At 45.7% G+C, this 21,679-nt stretch overlaps 2 protein-coding genes across 2 annotated transcripts; both read right to left on the bottom strand.

Moving 5' to 3' along the window:
* Window positions 1-218: 218 nt before the first annotated feature.
* On the bottom strand, window positions 219-1,652 carry LOC144327499 (uncharacterized). The gene has a single exon (XM_077927263.1). It carries the CDS (start codon window positions 1,497-1,499, stop codon window positions 858-860), a length of 642 nt encoding a protein of 213 aa, XP_077783389.1. The 5' UTR covers window positions 1,500-1,652; the 3' UTR covers window positions 219-857.
* A 2,103-nt stretch (window positions 1,653-3,755) lies between these two features.
* Window positions 3,756-5,371, bottom strand: LOC144327498 (uncharacterized). Its single transcript, XM_077927262.1, has one exon. It carries the CDS (start codon window positions 5,347-5,349, stop codon window positions 3,964-3,966), a length of 1,386 nt encoding a protein of 461 aa, XP_077783388.1. The 5' UTR covers window positions 5,350-5,371; the 3' UTR covers window positions 3,756-3,963.
* Window positions 5,372-21,679: the final 16,308 nt, after the last annotated feature.

Here is a 21,679-nt window from a genome sequence, read left to right on the forward strand (position 1 = left end):
TTAACCAATGCCTAACCGCCAACCTTACAAGTTGTGACGATTTGCTACGTAGTAGGCAAAAACCAAATGGCACCAGCCAATCAGCCAGATGGCAAAATTCCTACTAGGCCCCCGCACCAAGGCGGACGACCCCATGACAGGCAATAGCAAGGTCAAGCGAGCAAAACAACAAACCACCCTATAATAGGGCGGGAGGGCGGGTGATCCGATTCAAAATGGCCAGGAGGATGTTCCCTTGTCTGGCCCCTGTATTTATAGCCTCCTGGCCCCTCCTTCCAATTGCCAAATTAAAACTCCCCAGCAACCCCATTAACCCTTAAATGCCTGGGTTGCTGATAATTTGCCAAGTCATTGTAGGGTGGCCTGTTCCCCCAACCGCAACACGTGCTCTCTGTTATAGAGAACACGCTTTGCGTGTTGAGTCCCACATGCCACCCCCCAAATAACTCACACTTCACACTTCAATTTTTGTTTAAGGTTTTTGGCATAAATTTTGGCCACAACTTTATTCAATACAAAATACGTGAGTGGTTGCTTAGGCATTGGTTATGACTATCTGTCCTTGCCCTCAGGGACAGAGCTGGCCTTCCGTACCCCAACGGAAGCCAGTGTGGGAAACAAGTATTGGGTGAGAATGAAGCTGGGAAATCAGACTAACACCTCTCACCCTCATGTTCCGGTGGGGCTTGACCGGCCCAAGTCCGACTCCGGGGACAAGGACGAAAGAATGTCAAGCCCCTGGATTTCCTTTAACGGAATTCCCATTCGCATCATTTGGAGGGGTAGGCACTTACCCCTCCAAGCACCAATTAACCAATGCCTAACCGCCATGGAGCCCTCAGCTCCCCGCCAACCACTCACAGCCCCAGCCAAGCCCTCAGCTTGGCCACCACGGCACCTATCCAAGCCTCATTCCCAGAAGCCGATAGGTGTACTCCATCAGCTCTAAAAAGGGCTGCCGCTTGAAAGGTGATTTCAGGATGAAAAATCACCTCTCCCCCCAACTCCACAACCCTTCTGGAAACCGCAGCATTGATACGTTTCCTGGCCCTTTCGATAGCCGCTGGGGAACGACTGCCCATCCAAGCACGTCGTTGCAAAAGCTTGGACCAAAATAGCTTTGCTGCGGGCACCATTGCCCGCAGCGTCTCCAGGTCACTCAAGATTGCAGCACGCAATGAGAAACAGTCCGTTGACACCAGGTCGTTCTCCCCTAGCTGCACCACGATAGCAGCTGGCGGTCCTTCCAACAGTAGCTGGCTCCGAATCCGTGGCAAAAACTCTGCCCAGCGCATACCCCTTCTGGATAGCCAGGACAACCGTATGTGTGAAGGAAGGCCGAGACCTGGACCCAATCCCGACTGCCGTGCTGCAACTCCAGCCCAATGGATGATGCTGTGCCCCACCATCCATATGCGCACAGTAGCTAGACCTGGGACAAAATGAACAAAAAACATCGTAAGATACCAACCATTAACGAACGTATCCCCTAAACGCATTCGATTTCCAACGCCCCAAATCCTTTATTCTGGCCGCTGACAAGCCCCAGTGAGCAGCCGTCGTGGCAGCTCCTATTCTAAAGGAATGGGGGGCGAAATCGCTAGCCGTGCCACCACAGGCCATAATTGCCTTACGCAATACTCTCGAAAATTGGTGTCTAGATAACGGCAACCCATCCTCATGCCGAAACAGGGGCCCATCCCCTTGCGTTCTCAACTCCAGGTATTTGGTGACATCCTTAACTGGGCAAGGGCCCGCCTCCCCCGTGGCCGGGAGACGAATCAAGGCACCCCTGCCCCCTTGATCTGTCTTCGATTGTCTAATAATAATTCTCAATTCAGCGGGGGATATCTGAATGTCCTGGAGGAGAAGGCCCCTTGAATGACCATCCCTGTGAGCTTCAACTACTAGCTCACCCACTCTCAATGCCCCAAAGAATGCGACGGAAAAGGCAGCCGAGAACAGGCGAGCCTCATAGCCAGACCAACAAACCACCCGGAGCTTTTTGCGCAACCTGCACAGCAAATCAAAGGAGATGGGGTGCCGGTTTGCCGGTCTGGAGGGACAAATTCTACCCCATCCCTCGAGCGCCCTGCGAACAACAAACTTTGCGCAAGGGTCTTTATCAAAATATATTTTACAGAAAAAGGCTATAGCAGCCGCTTGCACCCTAAGCGTCCTGGCTGCACGTCCCAATTGAAATAAATGCGCCAAATATTTCAACACCTGCGAAGAGGTGGGTGGGACCCCAGACGCCACACTGTCTGATAAGTTAACAAATGCCAGGAAGTCAGCCCAAGCTTTTTCATAAGATCTCAGGGTAGAAGGGGAAACCGATGCCGCTACTCCCTGAAAAACTAATTGCTGCCAAGGTTCCAGAGATGATCCGGGAAATATTCCGGACGTATCCGCGCCTCTGGAACCAGGAACCTGAACCGCTCCATCTGAAAACGGGACAGAGCATCAGCAATATCGTTAGACACCCCGGGGATAAAACGCGCCGAGAAAACTATATTATAACGTAAACAATGCAACACGAAGTCCCGCAACAGGGCCGAGACCCTGGGGGAGCGAGACGACAATTTGGCCAGGACATTCACCACCGCCTGGTTGTCCGTCCAGAAGCAGACACGACGGTTCCTGAACTCCTCGACCCACAAATGCACTGCCACTGCAATTGGAAAAAACTCAAGAAAAGTTAGGTCGCGCGTGATCTCACCTCCCTGCCACCCAGGTGGCCAACGTTGAGCACACCAGCGACCTTTCCAAAACAGGCCAAAACCTAAGGAACCAGCAGCATCTGATTGTACCTGGAAATCATTATGCAAGTTCAAGGTGTCCTGCCATAATGAAACTCCGTTGAATTCCTCCAGGAATTCCAACCAGATGTGGAGATCGGTCTTCACCTCCCGGGAGAGGCGAACCCGATGATGCGGAAACTTTAACCCAGCAGTGAGACGCGCTAAGCGCGAACAGAAGGGGCGCCCCGGGGCCACCACCCTGCAAGCGAAATTCAAATGTCCCAAAAGCGACTGGAGTTGCCTGAGGGTCACTTTTCTCAGTGGAAGCAGTTCCTCTATAACCTTCCTCAAAGCTTCAAGCTTGTCCGCGGGGAGGCTAGAAGTTTGTTCCACCGTATCCAAAAGGATACCCAGGTAAGTGAGCTGGGTCGCGGGACCCTCTGTCTTGTCAGCGGCGAGCGGGACCCCCAATTCTTGTGTGAGGTCGGCAAAGGCTCGCAACAGCGCTAGGCAATCGCCGGTGTCATTTGCAGAAGCCAGTAAAAAATCATCCAGATAATGTGTGACTCCGCCCAGTCCCGTTTTGGACTTCAGGGCCCACTCCAAAAAGGTACTGAAAGCTTCAAAAGCGGCACACGCTATTGAACAGCCCATAGGCATAGCTTTGTCAAAGTAATACTTGCCTTCAAACTGGAAACCTAGGAGCCAAAAATCATCTGGATGAATTGGCAAAAGGCGAAATGCCGATTCAATATCGCATTTTGCCAATAAGGCACCGCGACCAAACTTCCGAATCATCTTGATCGCTTGATCAAGAGAAGCATACTTCACTGAGCAGAGTTCCGCTGGAATAACGTCATTAACTGACGTACCTTCAGGGTGTGATAAATTATGAATTAAACGAAATTCACCCGGGGCCTTTTTTGGTACGATACCTAATGGGGATATATGCAAATCACTAAAAGGGGGGGCGTCAAAAGGGCCAGCCATGCGACGCATAGCCACTTCCTTTGCTATTTTCTTGCGGGCGACCATAGGCAGCTCGCGAATTGATTTCTGGTTAGCAGGATTCCGTGCCACGGGAGACATGGCTACCGGAATCCGAAAGCCAACGCAGAAACCATTGTTCAAATAAGCCGCGGCCTCCCTGTTGGGGTAAGACTGGAGCCAGCACTGTAGAACCTGCAAGCGAATAGGGGTGTGGGCTAAAGATGTCAAAACATTACTTTCCTGGTGCTGTAGCTGCAGCAGAGGGGGTTGGTTTTGGGCTTTGCTGATAACCCCCTCTGCCTCCACGAAAGGGCCGACGACCACTAAAGCAAGCAGAAGCCGCATGCGCGCCACCGCATTTCTCACAAATGTGGGCGTATTTACACCCCTGGTGCTGACATGATCCCTTATTAAAATCCCAGCATAGCATACGGCGGCTAGTTCTAAACGCCGCCGGCTTGGGCTTCTGCTGTTCCGGAACTTTCTTGTCAATGAGCGGGGCCACATAGGTGGTCCACACATCGAGATCCTTACGATCCCAGCGAGCGGACGGAATCTTGGCCGCTCGACGCCTGAAATTCTCATCGTACTTTATTGCCGCTTTTTCACCAGCTTTGGTGAAGGCGGAGCGAACGATGGATAAGTAAACCAACAAATGAAGAGATCTCCGAGGATACGCTGCCACCACTACGCCGGCGAAGACTTGGAAACAGTCCAGCCAGTGTTCAAATGTTCTGTCAATTGAAGGGGCACCCGAGCGTTTCTTGGAGAAATTTCCTTTCTCCTGGTCCTCGGAAGGTGGGGCCAATTTAAACATATCAACATAACGGCCATTCAAAATCCTAGACCGTAGCTTCGTCGCCAGGTGTGAACCTGGGATGATGTCTCTGGCTGAATTGGTAGAGACCTTAACGTCTGGTACCAAGACGCCGTCCTTACACTCCTGTACCGCCCCGTACTTTGCCCGGTGAGCATTGGCCCTCCTTTCCCAAGCCCACCTCGGGAGCCCCGAAGCCATTTCGCCGAAACCCCAGTAAAGTTCCATTGAGCCACCCGCCTCATCGTCAGAACTAGAAGACGTACCAGTATAAGAAGAAGAAGAGTCCTCCCTTCTACGTTTGGCATGCTTCCGGGATGACTTTCTGCGGCGATGCTTTCCGCCCAAAGATCTCCTGGCAGGGACTGGTAAGCTGTCCTCCATGGAGGATCCCGAGTCAGTGTCCGGCTGTGAAGGACCTGCTGCTACAGAAGGAGATACAACATGTGAGGTGCCGGAACCCGAAGCCACCACAGCTGAAGGCCGGACAGCCCCGCACCTACGGGAAGTGGGTGCCGTAGGGGTCTTTCCACGAGAGGCCCTCCTGGAAGACAACCGTGTCCTCCGCGGGCGAACACGAGTAGCAGGTAAACCGGGGGGTTGGGTAGACTGGGGATCCACCCGCGGACCACCCACTAACAGCCCTTCTCCCTCATTCCCGCTAGACGGTGATGAGGCTGGCGACGATGGCACCCGCGACTGATGTGGCCTCGCAGACGTAGTAGGCCGAGAGGAACATCGCTGGAGGAAACCATCCATTTCGGCCGCAAAACGAGACATGGCCGCTGGATCATCAGCCATGCTTGCCACCAATGACTGTACCCGCCCCGCCGCCTGGCTCGGGGCAGGTGAGCGCAGTGCCTGGGATGGTCCCCTGATGGGCCGTTTTGCGGTAGTAGACTGGCCAATTCGGGCCGAAGCACGCTTCGGGGCCATACCTGCTAGAAAGGAAAATCAACTGAAATTAGTGCTCCAAAACGCAGCAGTGACCACCACTTTGTCCCTTGAGAAATCAGAAATTGGCAGTTAAATCAATTAGTGAAAATTGAAATTCACTTGCACTTCCTCAAAGCCGCCAATAGGAGAGGCAGCTAACCCAGGCCCAGTTATTGGAAGTGTTCTCTTATCCTAGCAACCAATGATCAAAACCCTAAGACATAAAATCAATTGCAAAACAGGAAGCTATTCAAATTATTATCTATTTAAAATTAAATGCAATATCCCAGCCAGCCACTAGGTGGCGCTAAAGGAATCAAGCCAGTCAATTGAGCAGGGGAGGCTGCAATGCCAGATGGGCCACTGGGGGAGCTCGTGAGCAACGAGCCGCAATTACTCCCCACAGCCACTAGAGGGCCGGCAGATCACTAGCAGGTGAGCACCACGCTAGGCGTTTTAAGCGCCAGCGCGAAATGGAGGCCCCGATGAGACAGCGCAAAAAATTGCAGGCCAGAACAGGGCCGCACTGAGGCCTGTAGGCCCCGCTGGGGCCTCCGCGCCACACTACAGCTCACTGGCGCCCCGGCCTCGTCGCAGGCCCCTGCCGGGGCGTGCGCGACAATCCAAGCCGGAACGGGCTGCGCCAAGGCCTGTAGGCCCTACGCAGACCACCCGCGCCCCGTCACAACTCCCGCGGTGCCTCTGCTGCACCACAGGCTCCAACTGGCGGCGGGCGCGATACCCCGGTCTAGCGCGGGTCGCGCCGAGGCCTGCAGGGCCTGCCCGGGCCTCCCGCGCCCACCCGCGACTCCCGCAGCGCCTCCGCACCGCTGACGGGGCTGTTACCGGCGGGCGAGCGAACGCCTGCCGCGCCGCACTAACGCGCCGGTTTTTTGTCTCCCCAGCCGATCAAGGACGTCGGGCCTTGGAGCGGAGCCGAGAGCCAGCCGCAGCAAGCCCCACCAGCTGAATCCCGGTAAGAACGTCCTTTTGGGGCAGGGGGGGGGTGCGGGAGGGAAGGTGAGCCCAGCCGCGCTCAGCAGCTCGGCCACGGGGGAAGGCAGGCGAGCCGCAGGCACTGTTTTTTGTAGCCTGGGACGCACGCCGCTCCCCGGGCTCGATGCGGTGGCGGCGAGCTCCTCCTGCACCCAGAAAAGACTACCGGCTCCCACTCTGGTCTCAGGGACCCGAGGGTGCAAGGAAGGCCAAGCCTCCCCCGGCTGGGGGGGGGAACCCCACCCACAGCCCTTTAACTGCTCGGGGTCAAAGAATAAAAAGGTGGGTAGGAGAAAAGGATAATAGGAATTGAATGAAAAAGGATCAAGGAAGTAAGGCAGTGGGAGAAGAAGAGGGAAGAAACTAAGGTGAATGGAAAAGTTAAGAATAAATCGAATAAAAGGCCCAATACAACCGTCTGGACTGCGAGCAGCTCCTTGATCCGATTCAAAATGGCCAGGAGGATGTTCCCTTGTCTGGCCCCTGTATTTATAGCCTCCTGGCCCCTCCTTCCAATTGCCAAATTAAAACTCCCCAGCAACCCCATTAACCCTTAAATGCCTGGGTTGCTGATAATTTGCCAAGTCATTGTAGGGTGGCCTGTTCCCCCAACCGCAACACGTGCTCTCTGTTATAGAGAACACGCTATCTCATTTCTGAAACATTCTCAAATCAATCAATAACAGCCTATGAAAAAGAATATTGAGATAGATGCAGAACCACTTTGTTTGTTTCTCATTCTGTGGCTGCATGTTGTTATCTGATTAACTATCTTATTTGGATCTGTCATGTAAATCTATATCTAAAGACTTCTTCAAATGCTGATATTTGACCTAACAGACTGTATCAGAAATTTCTGTGTAGGACCAGAGCAGCATGTCAATGAAGATGAACAAATTTTTCAAATCCATGGATTATTCATTTGTCATGTGTGAGCACTAAGCCTGCCACATCAAAATCCCCATGAAAGTTTTACTGGAGAGTTTGCTGCATTCTGAGCATCTTTCCAGAGCAAAACAATTTACTCATCTATTCCCCTGCCGAAATACCTGAAAACCTGCCTGGGTGTAAAATCCCTTCTTAGACAACAACTACGCAAGGTAGTTGTGGAATTGGCTTCACAGTGTGCTTTATCCCTTATGATGAAGATCAGACACTGTATAAAGTACTTTATTAACTTCTATTTGGCTCCCTTATTATGAGTTGAGGTTTGATGTAATCAAGCAGGGGTAGAGTCCTGCATCATTACCTATTGCAAAATGTATGTGTTTTAAGAACCCAGTGGAGCAAATTAACAAGAAGAACTGCTTAGGTGGTGTCTTCATATAGTCCTCTGCTTCCTAATTGGCATGGCTCCCTAACAATACTGCTGTGAAATCTTTCTGCTGTAACACACTCTCTGAGTTAAAGACAAAAAATTACAATCGTGATCACGATCATAGATTAATTTCTAGAGTGCCATTTAATTCATTTTGTAAACATTTTGTAGGCATCCAGACTTTCTTCTCTGCCTCCTGATCCACTGCATTTCCTAACCAAGCTTGGGAGACTCTCTACTTCATTGGAGGTTTCTAAACTGATATTAGATGGTCATTGGTCAAGTATTTTTTAGCTGTGATTTCTGCAACACGAGATAGGACTCGATGGCCCTTGGGGTCTCTTCCAGTTCTACAGTTCTGCGATTCTGTTATTAAAGTTGAATGCAAAAATTCCCATAAAATGCAGGAGATCCTAAGTGGTAAATCTTGATATATATTTTTTTGATAAATTAAATTGCACTCAGGTCCTGGTTGGCCACTGTGAAAGCAGGTTACTGAACAAGATGGAGCTTTTCGAGAAGAACCCAAAACATTAAGTTTTCCCATTTTGCATACTTTTGTAGCAGACTACAAATTGTGGCTGGCAAACACCTAGTAGACCTGGCTGTCAGGATAATATAAAGAAACTGCTTCTTCCCTCAGGTATGAAGGCAAAGTACCCCCCGAGGCACTTTCTCATCTTTGCCTCATATGCTGTTTGTTGCCTGAAAATCTGTGTGTCAGATAGTAAGCGCCACATGGATATTCAAACTGTAGAAGGTATTACTCTTTCCCATTGCTAGGGGTAATACATCCCTTCACCTTTGTTGGACATGAGCACCATCCAGCATCAGCCACAGAGAAAGAAGAAACCTGCTGCTACTTCCTGCTGTGGGTGGCTATGGTTACTATAAACATGGACTGTAGCTTTGCATTGCATTGTGCACAACAGTTGCTGGGCAAGAAGGCAGAGCAGGTGAAAGCACAGAGGGAAGCGTGGAAACCACCATGCTGCTTTTTTGCATGTGCACACAGAGCAAGCAGCCACTCAGTTTGAATGGCTTTATTTCTCTCTCTCTTCAAACTGAGAACAACAAAACAAGGGAGAACAAACGTGACGTCTCTGTGAGCGATTTCACAGTGTGCCTTCCTGCCTGTTGGAAATAAATTCTTAAGAACAAAATGGTGGATGAGCTCAGCATGCCAAGAGAATGCCTCAACATATAAACAAGTCATAGAAACTGAAGATAAATCACAACAGCAGAATGATCATTCTCATGGCAAAGGGTTTGTAAAAGCTTCAGATCCTATGGGAATCGGTACGGGGGTTGAATGGGAACCCTGCACAAAGGCTCCATGTGCGATTATTTTATTTTTTTAAAGCCCTTAGACTTTTTTGGGGGGGCACACCTCCAAGCACTGTCAATTTATTCAAACACCTTTCTTTGCCCAGAAACAGCTTTAAAAACCTTGTGGGTAGTTTTGGTAGAAAAAGAAGAGTTCTTTGCCTTTGCTTGTGTGAACTCGGAGATTCTGCTGGTGGTAAACCCAGGTCAATAGAGGTATTTAGAGAACTGAAAGCTAAATGGCATAATACTCTTAAAGTCAATCTAGTTTTTTAAAAAATCAGTCCACATGCTACCAACAAAGAATGAACCAAGAGTGAATGAAGTTACCTTAAGCCACCTGCTTCCCTCCACTGTGAACTAATATTTCATTGCAAACTTGCATTCTATCATGTTCAATCTGTATTTCTAAGCAAAGAGATATTTGTCCTAACACTTTCTTTACAAGGAAACTCACCTTGACCTTAAGAAATTAAGAAACATGAAACCATTTATTTAGGGCTATGGAAGATTCCCCCCCTTTCCCCTTTTATGTGATTAAATGCCAATCTGGTTCAGGCAGGCTGGAGCTTGGAGCTGTTGCTTCAGCAATGATGTCACATCCACATTATATATTGAAAACACTCTTACATCACTTCAACAGCCATGGAGAATCCTAGGAATTGTAGTTTATTAAGGGTGTTGGGTATTATAGGTGTGTGAGGTGAGGCATGACTGTTAAAGTGGTACAAGAGTGCTTTAAATGTGTGGTGTAGATGCAACCAAAGACAGGGAGTTTGTAGAGGAGCAGAAAATACCCCACTCCCAGCTTGGTTCTCAGCCAGTTCCTGATCTGAGTAGGGGCTTCCATGTATTTCCCCCTCCTCCTGAGTTGCCTTGTCTGCTGCTAGCCAAGCACTTTGGTAGTGGCCATGATGCTCCTCCTGGTGCACAATATCTTCTGCTCTTGTGGTTCTAGAGGGAAACAAAAATGGCTGGGAACCAGCCAGGAATCCAGGAAGTTGGTTCAGTGGCCTCCAGTCATGGAGCAGAGATGTCCTTTGGGGTCACTCATAGTGTAACAATCTGCTTGGATGGCGGGGTCCTCCTCCTCCTCCAAGGAAACTTCAGGTTCCAGGTTTGGGCCGGCAAAACCCTGTCAAAGATTCACTCATAGTTCAAATATTCCCAAGGCTATCTGCAAAAGACATCCACCGGCCATTCCTATAAGCAGTGGAGGCTGGTACATTTGGGCAAATGGGGCACTGCCCCACCAACTTGAGTTAGCCCTTGGCCAGGTCCCGGCTGCCTGCCTTCTCACATGCTATCTGTCCAAGGGATCATGTGGCCTGTCATCTCCCTCTTCCTGAGCGTAGAAAGGAAGAGGGTGGGGACAAAATTAGAGTTAGCTGGCTCTGCCTATCATTGGGTCTCGCTCCACCTACTTGTTTGTCTCATTGCCTTCTGCCCTACCAGTCACAATGGGCAACCAGACACCACCACCTGGCAGCCTGAGCTTGGGACATGTGCCTGTGGTCCAAACTCTGCCTTCCAAAGATGGTGGGCTGCTCTTGCAGCCTGGGATTAGCAAACTGTCAGAGCTAGGATTCTCTTGCCTGCAGAGAAAAGTGGAGCAAGCCCTGGAGAAACTCTCAGGGAGGGATTTCTGGGCTTGCCTCAGCTAGCTGTGTTTTCAGGCAAGGCAGTTTGTGCACTCTGACAGCTCTGTCAGGCCATGCAATGCTCCTTGCTTACAAACTAAGTGGCTGAGGTGAGTTAGGGAATACCTCCTCCTCAGAAGGAGGTTTCTTCCATGCCTGCTTCAGCCAGCTGCATTTGCAGGCAAGGAGGATCACACATCCTGACAGCTCTCTGACAGCTCTTTGCCTGCAAGGCAAATGTAGCTGAGGCAAGTCAAGGATTGTGCACCCTGACAATTCTGTCAGGCTGGCGAATGATTAACTGCCCCCTCAATAGCCTCCCTCAGTTACCCTATGTTTGTTTCTGGGCCCATGAGTGAGTGGGAAGGGGAAGACTTCAATTACTGATTTTCTCTCATTGTTTTATTTTCCAATTTATCTTCAGAAGAGCTATTTCATCATACTATTCACTGGTTTAAAAAATATTGTATCAATAATGAAAACCTCACTGGGAACAGAAACTGACATTCAGGCAATTCAGAGAACATATTCAAGGGGGCAATTACTAATCCCTCAGCTGGGATGAACAGGAAGCCATGCAGTGGGTGAAAGTTGCAAGCTTTAAATTAATCCTCATTTCAACTTTACAAGGGGTCTTTTGTTAAAGGGATCTTACTTTGAGCAAACATTGTAGAAGGATCTTAGCCATCCTTCCGTTTCCCACTTCTAACAAAATTCTGTATGCTGAAAGAAAATTTCATATTAAAACCACTGTTATAGTCCCTGGGACACAATTTCCCCCCTGTTGATTGTAGAGACTCACAGAACATGGGTGCTGCTAAAACACATTGATCCTGTTTGCACATCACTTTGGTCCTCTCCCCTGCTCCTGCTGCTGGTGGGAAGTAAGCCATGGTTTGGCTTAGTGTTTGCATCTGAACCTGCACTCCTGGTTCATATGTCTCCAAACATTCACAAGTGATAAAACAAAATTCATTGGTTGGTTTACCGCTCATGGTTTGTTTGGGGAAAATAAAGCACAAAGCTGGGTTCAGGAAGAACACCAAGCTGACCATGGCTTACTTCCTGACAGTGCAGCAAGGAGTGGGGGAGGAGCAAAACACCTATCAATACATAGCACATTCACATTAAACCATAGCTTAATTTAAATATGGTTTAAAGTAACATGTAAATAAGGCCACAGGGAGGTGGTTCTGCAGTTGTAACAAAACCATCAGTTCCCGTGAGAGTTTTGGTTTGAAAAGGAAGAACTGGGTATAAAATGGGAAGCGGTAAGATCAGAGGAGTTACCTATCACACAGTATTTGCACAGAACTAAGATAACATGCCAGCAACAAAATTGTCTTTAAATAAACCACCAAGGTAACATTCATTGATTGATTCTCCAGTTCAAAGGAATTCTGATCCTGAGAGACCAGGAGTGTTAGATATAAATGGTGGTGTTCAGGGCTTCAGAAGTGCTTGCTTCAGAGGAGGACAGCTTAATCAGATGAAACTGAATTGTGAGTCCTTGTCAAAAGACCTTTTGGCCCGATATGAAGCAGGATGGCATTTCACATGCAATGCAGTGATTTGTAAAGCAGCTCCCTTGAGATCCGAGTAACAGGAGCTTTTAGCTGCCTTCCCTTTCTCAAAATCCTGCTCTTATGTGAAATCTTAGATCATAAAATATTGAAAAGGAAAAGTTGGGGGTGGGAATCTGATGCCTCTGGAGAATATTCATCTTGGAGTATCTCTGGTATTGGTCTTATTACTGTCTGGATACATGGCAAACTCTGGGGATGCACGATGCCACCATTGTACATTACCTAGCACTTGTTGAAACTTTATAAATGAAGAGAAGACTAGAAGCATCAAAAGTCTAGAGCAGTAGTTCTCAATTCTTTTTTAGGAGGGTGAAGGGGTGCTGGAGGTTGAATACAAGAAAACTTTCACTAATACAAATTGAATATATATTTGTATCCCACCTCACATTGCAGCTTAATTTGGGAAGAGCTGTTGCTCCATTATTGCTATTAGTTCCTGTGTGAGGTTTTGATAAGGATGTCAGAAGTTTGCTATTTAATTCTTTTCTTAACTTCAGAGGTGATTCATTTTAAGCTTCAGTCCACAGTTCCCCACAGGCAGCAGAAGGGTAAATAGGGTACATCACATGCAGGGTTCCATATCTTGGGCAGACATAATGTGCACAGAACAGGTTCCCCTCTGCATATGTCCCCCCCCTTAACACTTGAATGACAAGGCTGGGGGTGCAATTGTGGAGGCAGGGCCAACAGGCACTGGCTGTTTTTCTGCAGTTGTTAAGCATGGGGGGGGCACACCCTTGACTTTTGATGTTCAAGCAAGTTGCTTAGTTCTTCAACAGCACATCCTTCCTTGCAAAAATAATAATAATGCAAGTTTCTACATGGAAATCTACACTAATGAAAACTGCATCAGTCCTAAAGCTGCAGAGTTTGAAAGGTCTGTGGTGTCTCCTGGGGTGTGCAGGCCTGTTATGCTGTGTTAATACTCCTGTCTCTCCCCCTCCCCCACCACGCCTTCTTAGTTTTTAATATCTAATACTCCAAATAAAGCTTTCTTAGAGTTCTTGGTGCCTCTTGTGTGAAGCTTAACACTCTTCTGCCTTAGTGCTGTCAAATTCCCAGTTTTGAGGATTTTCTCCAACTCTATGTAGGCTTCTAAATGTCATGGACTGTGACTCAAAGCAAGAAAATGCACAGGTCTAGTGTAGTGGTGTGCGCTTTGTTTGCAAATTATACTCGCACATCACTGAGCAGTTCTAAATGTTCCTTGCAAAGAATCCTGAGATTCAATGGATATGTAGTCTGTATAAATAATAGCTGAGCTGTACAAATAAACCAGTGTACACTCTTTCATGCAAACACTTGTTCTGTGTATAGACAGCTTATGCCTATGTTCAGTGAAATGGGTGAACAAGCCTAAGGTTATCCCGTCTCCAGACTCCTCTCTGCTGTAGTCCAACTGTAGTAAGGGGGAGGGGCAATTACAATGACGAGCAGTTATTTTACTTATTTATTTAAATGTTTCTTAACTGCCTTTTCTGGAGTAATATACAAATAGGGTTGCCCGGTCAAGGGCCAAACCTGAGACATATGGTCAGTCCCTGGTGATGCCATGGAAGTAGGACCCAGTGATGTCATGGGAGGAGCCCCTGGTGACTTCACAGATGATGTCATTAGGCATGACACATTAAGCATTAACCATAGTCATGGACAGCATGTCATTCAAATGAAAAACTGGTCTAACAAATAAGCAAATATGTCACTGACTGAAAATTAATATATAAATGTTATCTAAAGCAGGTGTTCCCATGTTCCACTAAACTGAGAGGACCATTTCTTCCCACCTGCTTAGGGAACCTGGGCAAGAAAAACTTGTATCTAGCCAGAAGGGTTTAAAGGCCATAAGGCCAGGCACTTCTTGAGAAGACTGTTGTAGGAAGAGGGGAGCCTAGCATGGTGATTTTAGATGGAGATACTCGTAGTCAGGACGTCAAGGCACAGACTGATGTCCATGAAGTGATTTCTTATGCCCATTCCAAATTGGACTATGTTATTTTCCTGTGCCTTTGAGGCTGCCCCCACACCACCACAACAAAATGATCCACCTAGTCTCCACTCCAGGTAAATAATAAATACTTCCTGCAGTCCAGGTCCTCCAGTCTGCACTCCTCACCTCCTTGAACACTTTTGAAAAGAACAAAGGCTATCCAGGAGTTGCTGCGAGTGCTGGAGGCAGCCCCCTGTGCTGCTCTTCATGTGCTTTGCTTGCTTCTGCAGCCCGGCACCACACAGCAGATGTGCATGCAAACTCATAACCCTACCCTTCTCTTGAGCCCAACCCACAGAGTTGTAGAGGCAGAGGTTTATGAGGATAGGGGAGGAGGGGATAAAGGGGGGCAGACTACCTAGAGAATCTAGGTATAATTTGATGTCAGCTCCTGCTGGACTAATGCTTGCAAGCTATATGCACAGTCTCCTTAATAAATCAATAAAATTAAAGGCACGTTTGCCCACCTGGAGATTCAAATCCTCCTCCTGCCACCTGGAGAGAACCAGGCAAACCTGGAGAATTCAGGTCAACCCTGGAGGTCTGGCAACTTTATATAAAAGTCTGTGAATAAGCTACGAACCGTGGGCTCCCAATAGGCATCTGACGAGCTACTGTGAGAACAGGATACTGGCCTAAATGGGCCACTGGCCTGATCCAGAGGGATCTCCTTACGTTCTTGGCCTTAAACATCAACAAGCTTTTGAGCATAGCTCAGGAACTCTAAACTTGGAAAGTTGCTTCCCACAAATTTGAACTTTTGATTTAACAGCGTTTTGCATGTTACTGTGGTCACCGTAGATATATTGTGGGTAGAGAACTGATTACACAATGCATTGTTTTGTTATGATTCTCTTTTAAAATTATTTACTGAAAGTAAGCTTAGAAGCATTTCCATGTTCAAAGAACACAAAAAGGAAGCCGTCAAAAAATCTGCTTTAGTGGTTCACCCTGTAAGCAGAACATAATTCATCCTCTAAAAACCCATGATCTAATTATTTAGTAAAATAATACCCAAGTGAAACCATTGTTCATTTTCTACACATGGTCAGTATGGCAAACAAGTTGGTTTAATTTGCTTTATAATTATAAGTCTGTTATAGGAGGGCACAGCAGGGAATGGAGGCTGAAAAGAACTCTTACATTTGTGGTTTTATTAAGCCTGGTTTTCTCCAGGGAACTCTTAGCCTGTCGGATTAAAATTGCAGAGACCTTTTACTGTAGCAGTTCTGACAGTTATCCCCTTAGTAAAGTTTGCTGTTGTGATAATTACATTTTACCATCCACTCTGGTTTACTAAATGAATAGCTTCTCTATTACTTTTAACCTTGACCAGTTTTTCGTGTGCTAATTATTTGTGGCAATAATGAAAGTTTCACAAATGCATTTGGGCTGAGGTTTCTCCTCTCTTAATAGTGAGGCGTTTTCCTTCCCCTTTAATCATTTATTTGGGTGAATGAGTTTCAAATGTAGCTTTTGTAATTTTTCCATATATATATATATAACATTTTTTGAAGACTTAGCTACAGCCATGTATGTAGGCACTGGGTGTTTTTTAAGGCACGTAAAAGAAGTAATAGCTCCTGACTTTAAAATCTGGTAATGAACAGTCTAAGATGTCAAGATCCTTAATGTCCATGCACTAACCTGTGGCAAGTTATTTATGGGAGATGATCAGTTTGTACATGATGTTCCCTTGGGTTTTCTAGTTGGTCCTAATGAAATTATACATGACTGCTAACATACAATAGATTGATTGCATTTGACACATTAAACTATTCAACAGAGGCCTTGAGAATTACAAATTCATCAGGCTTCCGAGAAGCAACTGGAACAAGAAGTAGCCATCAACTCATTATTTTTACACGTATTAACAAACCTGGAACAAGCCCAGGAAAAGTAGATTTTGTACAAAAAGGTGATTGTGATCTCATGGGAAACTTAAGCTTCGCTTTATTGCCATTAAGAGAACCAGGAGCAGAGCAGGACAGGGTATAATTAGGGTGACTAGATGTGGTTTACCCCAAAAGAAGAAATGTATTGAGGTGGGCAGGAGGAGGGAGGCAGAGCACAAACATCTTAATTTGCATTCTAATTTATATGTATAAATGTATATTTTGTAATAAAATAGAAATATAATATAACACGCCATAGTGGAGAAGAGTGAGACCAGATGGCCTGTTTGCCTGCTCAGTTGTCTATGCATATGCTAACTCTGGCCTGCTGTGACAAGTTTGCCAGGCACATTGGGGATAAAACCACTTCCCCCTATGCCACCATTACCACAGAGCCAAGGTGATATGCCCAACTAAAATATTGTCTAATCTTGTGGGATCAGTTGCTGGCACCTGAGATTACATTATTTTGGCATTGATCTTGGTGTATCTGCTACTGATACGGTATTACTCTGCCTTTGTGCAGGGATAAGCATATTTGTTTCAGAGTAAAATCATAAAACTCAGCGGGACTTATTTCTAAGAAAACATCTCAAGCCTTATATCATGCCCTCCAAGTGTCTCAATTTTCCAAGCGTAATCCCGAATTATGAAAGCCATCCTGGCTGTGCAGAGCATCATAATATAAAACTACAGTCCTTGTTAGAGTTGATTATACAACAACAAGGGCTGATTTGGGTAGGGGTATAGACTCATCTAAAATTAACTATAAGGACCCAAGTATCTTTAGAAGGGAACAATACTAGTGGTTATTGGGTTGTTTCTTTTCCACCTTTCATCTTTGCAAATGCATGGTGCTTATAGGGTCTTGCTGCAACACACTGAGTTGGGTCTCTCATGGTTAATATGGCAAAAGGCAGAGAGAGACAGAGACAGAAAACGTAATGTGAAAGTGTTTTAATCTGCCCCTAATGGAGTTCATGGTGATTTTCTTTCTATTTGCTCTAGTTGTTTTTTCCCTCCCTAATCACCTCCAGGCGGCTAAAATTGAGTCTACTAATTGTTTCTACTTTTTAAAAGTTTAGATTCACAGCTTGACATTGAAGTTCATACTCTTAGAGTTTAGATTCACTTTTTCAATTTAGGGAACATGGCCTAATTCAGGAATGTGTGCTGCAAAGTGATTGTATGTGTTCACCAAATGCAAGTTAAAGCTAATGTTTAAGCATAGCATATCAGCTAACATGGAGCTAACGTGTTAAGCCACAGAGATTCATCAGAAGTACTTGTGAAAGGGAGAAACCATCGGTTTTAGAGCATAGTAAAATATATACTTGTCACTCCCGTTAGCTGTGTGAGGTCCATACATCTTTCTCAATGTGGCACTTCTGCTCTTGAGATCTTGTATATTTCCAGTATTCAAAGCACAATATAGTCAAGAGATTGTCTGGGGAGAGTTCTAGAAAAAGCAACAAGATGATTATTGAGCTTTTCCTCAGTCTCCATTTCAGCTGTTAACAGTGCATTCCTAACCCCATCTATTGAGCAGTGAGGAATGGTGGTTGAACAACCACAGCATCTGAAGCTCTGTATTTTTTTTTAAAAAATTAATAATAATTAAATAGCTTCACTGTCTCCAGGCTGGCACAGCTGTGGAACCTGAAGGTTTGGGCCCCTCTGAGAAGTGTGGGACTTTGGATCCAACAGACATGGCTAGAATCTATATACAGGAACAAGTGTCCAGTAGATCCAGATCCATTGATGCAGTTTCCTCACCCCAAATGTCTCAGTTTGGGGGTTTCTGCAGGCTACCACTGTGGGAAAAGAACTGGCTGCAGCAAGGGGTCTCTGCAGTGCTGGATCTTCCCTGCCCCCGAAAACAGCCACCCACCCACACCCAAAGGGTTACCTCCAACATATCCGCATCCCCTTCAGAAACATAAATCAGGAGGTTAAGACTGCATTGCAATTCTATTGCCTTATACACCCCTGCACCCACTCCCTCCTTTCTTTTTGCTATTTGCAGGAGGAAAATTCATCCCACCGCCTGCCACACAAATTACCATAGAATTGTTAGCCACGGCAAGAAGGAAAATGATTGTGTTAAAAACTGTCTGTATTTTCTGCATTGTTTTAAGCAGGTATTGTCCGTGGAACAGAGCTATTTAAGTGCCTGTCTTTTTATTTGTCTGACAGTGCTGTTAAGACGACGCAGCTTATTCCAATATGTTTCCTTTTGTTTGTTCATTTGCTTTTTAAAAAACAAAACAAAACAAAAATCACTCTAAACAATCTTAAAATGGTTTTGCTGAAAAACTGAGCAACCCCACCTCCCTGAATTTTTCTTAAACATGATCTGTGGCTCCAGGATTCTTTGGTTAATCTAAACATGGGTGGAATAAAGGAAGGTACAATCACTTTTAAACCTCCACAGCAGGTAGGCAGTTTAGCAGAATGAATGCAGAAACACGTCATAGCAATTTCGCAGGCTGTTCCTTCTGCTGTTGGAGTCTAGACCAAAGACAGTAGGAAGCTAAATTCTTATAGCTGGAATGCAGTAGGAAAGCTGTCCTGTGAAATATTTGTATTCTTCTAACACTCTTCAGCGAAAGATTTCTAAGACATTTATTTGACTGTTAGTTTATTTGTTTTGGCTGTATTCACCTCTTTTCTATCTTATTTTGTAAGACAGAGCATTTTTGTTGCTGCCAGGTATCTGATGAACTCATACTCAAACTCATCTATGACATGACAGGAAACTCACCGCGGTTCTCAGATCTGTCAGGGTACTCTGTGCCCCCAAACAAAACACAGTGTGAGAGAGTTTTGATTCCAAACTTCTCTGGTTTTGGATTTTTGTAACTTCAAAGCAGCTGCACAGGGCTGCAAACTACATTACAGATCAACCACACAGCAAACCGAACACTCACTTCATGAGGTATTCTTATGTCATCCTTTCAATTACAATCTCCACCTTATGTCTGCCCATAACTAGCTTACCAGAAGATGTTTGATACTCCTTCTCCTCTCATGAAACTAAAACCACTTATTTTCATGAAAAAGACCATGGCTCAGTGGCGTAGCGTGGGGGGTGCGGGGGGGGGGGGGCGGCCGCACCGGGCGCAACATCTGGGGTTAGGGCAAATCCACGGGTTAGGGGGCGCAAATCCACGGGTTAGGGGGCGCAAATTACTTGCCTTGCCCCGGGTGCTGACAACCCACGCTACGCCGCTGCCATGGCTGCAGCAATGGTGGAGAAAACCCTGCTCCAAAGCTTTCTTGACCATGTTACACATTGTTTTAGAGTTTACCTTTTGACCACATGCAAATTGTGATTTTCCAGGCTTCTAAGATATGTACTTGGAGAAACTCCCCACGCAAGTCTTCCAACTTGAGACCCAGTTTATGGGGGGAGATGAGAACAGTGATTGGATGGAATGAATAGGCTATTCCCCAAACCTCCCTTGCATGTTTACTTCACACTTGATGTGAATTCCTGAAGAGGGCTATTGCCACCTTTGGGAACAACCCATAAGAGATTGTGAAATAGCATAGTTTATCTGTTTATTGCTTGCTGTGGTCTAGTGATTCAGCTGCTATTTGTTGTTTTAAATTATTTTCCTGTTTTGTTTTCTTCTTTTAATGCTTCTGGTATATAGATGTTCTTAATATATTCTTTTCTGACCTAGTTTCACCAGATGTAATATATTCTGTGATCTGATGTTTTATAGCTATCTTTTTATTAGCTGTCTTTGTTAGCTTGTTGATAGAAAGCTGGCATCAAAATGCATGTTATTAGCAGCACCAGTAGTAGTGGTAGTACTGAAACTTGTCATGGTTAATCATCTACACACACACACACACACACACACACACACACATGACTCCTGATGCTGATTTGAGGCTAAAGTATTTAAATTAACTATGAATAAAACTAAGAGGTATTGGATAAATACAATATTGGATTGCACAATATATACTCCTTTTTTGAGAGACATAGCCAATACCAGATTGTTACAGGTTTAGATGGAAGGAAGGAAGTCTGTGCCAGCAAAATACACCTGTTTCACAACTATCTAGAAGAAATGACTGAGTAACCAAATGCTGTCTTTTCTCAGAGCCATATTACATAACATTATTCACTAACATATCTGAGAAATCCTATTTGTGAAATAATGATACACTTACTAGTAATGAATAGTTTGTGCAGACGGCCTCTGCATGCAAGTTAAGTAGTTTTCTGCATAGCAGTTCAGACTTTAATTTTTAGCTCTTGTGAAGGACATTTCCAAATGTGTTTAGTGAGTTGTTGAACACAAATGGATTCTCCTGTAGAGACAGTCACCAGAGGAAGTGATTTAAAATGGTCTTCATCTGATAACCATTTCATCCTCTTGTCCAGGATTGGGAAACCTCCAGCTCATGGGCCAAATTATCCCCACCAGGCTGGCCAATTTGCCCTGTGTGATTATTTTTGGCAAGCCACTCCTATATGTCACTCAACTAAAATCATGACAGCAGGTGTAGGACAGGTAAGGCCAGAGCTGCCAAGAAATAAGTCACAACTGCTAAGGGACAATCAAGAGTGCAAGAGTACCTTTCCAATTGCCCCTTATCAATAGGACTTGGTTTATGAAGTTTAAATTTGGTGCCAAATGCAAGTCAACTGGTTTGAGCAGGATCAGATCCACGCAGGAACTCTGATTGGAAGCTCCCAAGTGGGTTCAATTCTTGCTGAAAGCAGCAGGACTTGCCTTTGGTGCTGAATTTAAACAGTGCTGAATGCAAACCCCACTTCCAAGGAACAATCAGGATCAACAGCTGAGAGTAGGTTCCTGATTTTTCTATGTTTTAATTCAGCTCCAAATGGGGCTGAATTGGGGTTCAAATCCAATCAGGTGATTTGCCGATCAAGTAGACCCACCCATCTATCAAAAGTGGCCTCCATAGAGGGTAGCTGCTTTTCTATCTGGCTTGCCAGGCATAAAATGCTTCCCCAGCTCTGTTCTATTCCTAGGAGAAATGGATTATTTTTAAGGATGATATGAGATTTCATCTGAGTCTAGCTCAGATTTGAACCTCAGGAATTTAGAAGAGCCAGCTCCCAACTGGACACTACCTTTCAACCCTACTTTGCTTTCCATTAATCAGGAGTCATCCATTTAAAATATTTTACTGCTCTTATGTTGAAAATGAGGATAACATTAAGAATTTTTCAAACGCTTTGAATTTTACCTATATATTCTATGAGAATTCTTTTTTATTGAAATAAGCTGTGCATTTCTTGATTTAATTACTAAAACTTACTTTCAGTTTGTACTCATTTTCTAAGGAGATCTTAAAAAGCAGCTCCTTCAAGAAGCCAGGCTTAAGGGAGTAGGAAAACCCTACTATCTAAAAATGCATTCTGCTGTGCTTCACCTGCTGTTTAAATTTCATAGAACACT

This window comes from Podarcis muralis, chromosome 4 (genome assembly GCF_964188315.1).
Source record: "Podarcis muralis chromosome 4, rPodMur119.hap1.1, whole genome shotgun sequence".
NCBI lineage: Eukaryota > Metazoa > Chordata > Lepidosauria > Squamata > Lacertidae > Podarcis > Podarcis muralis.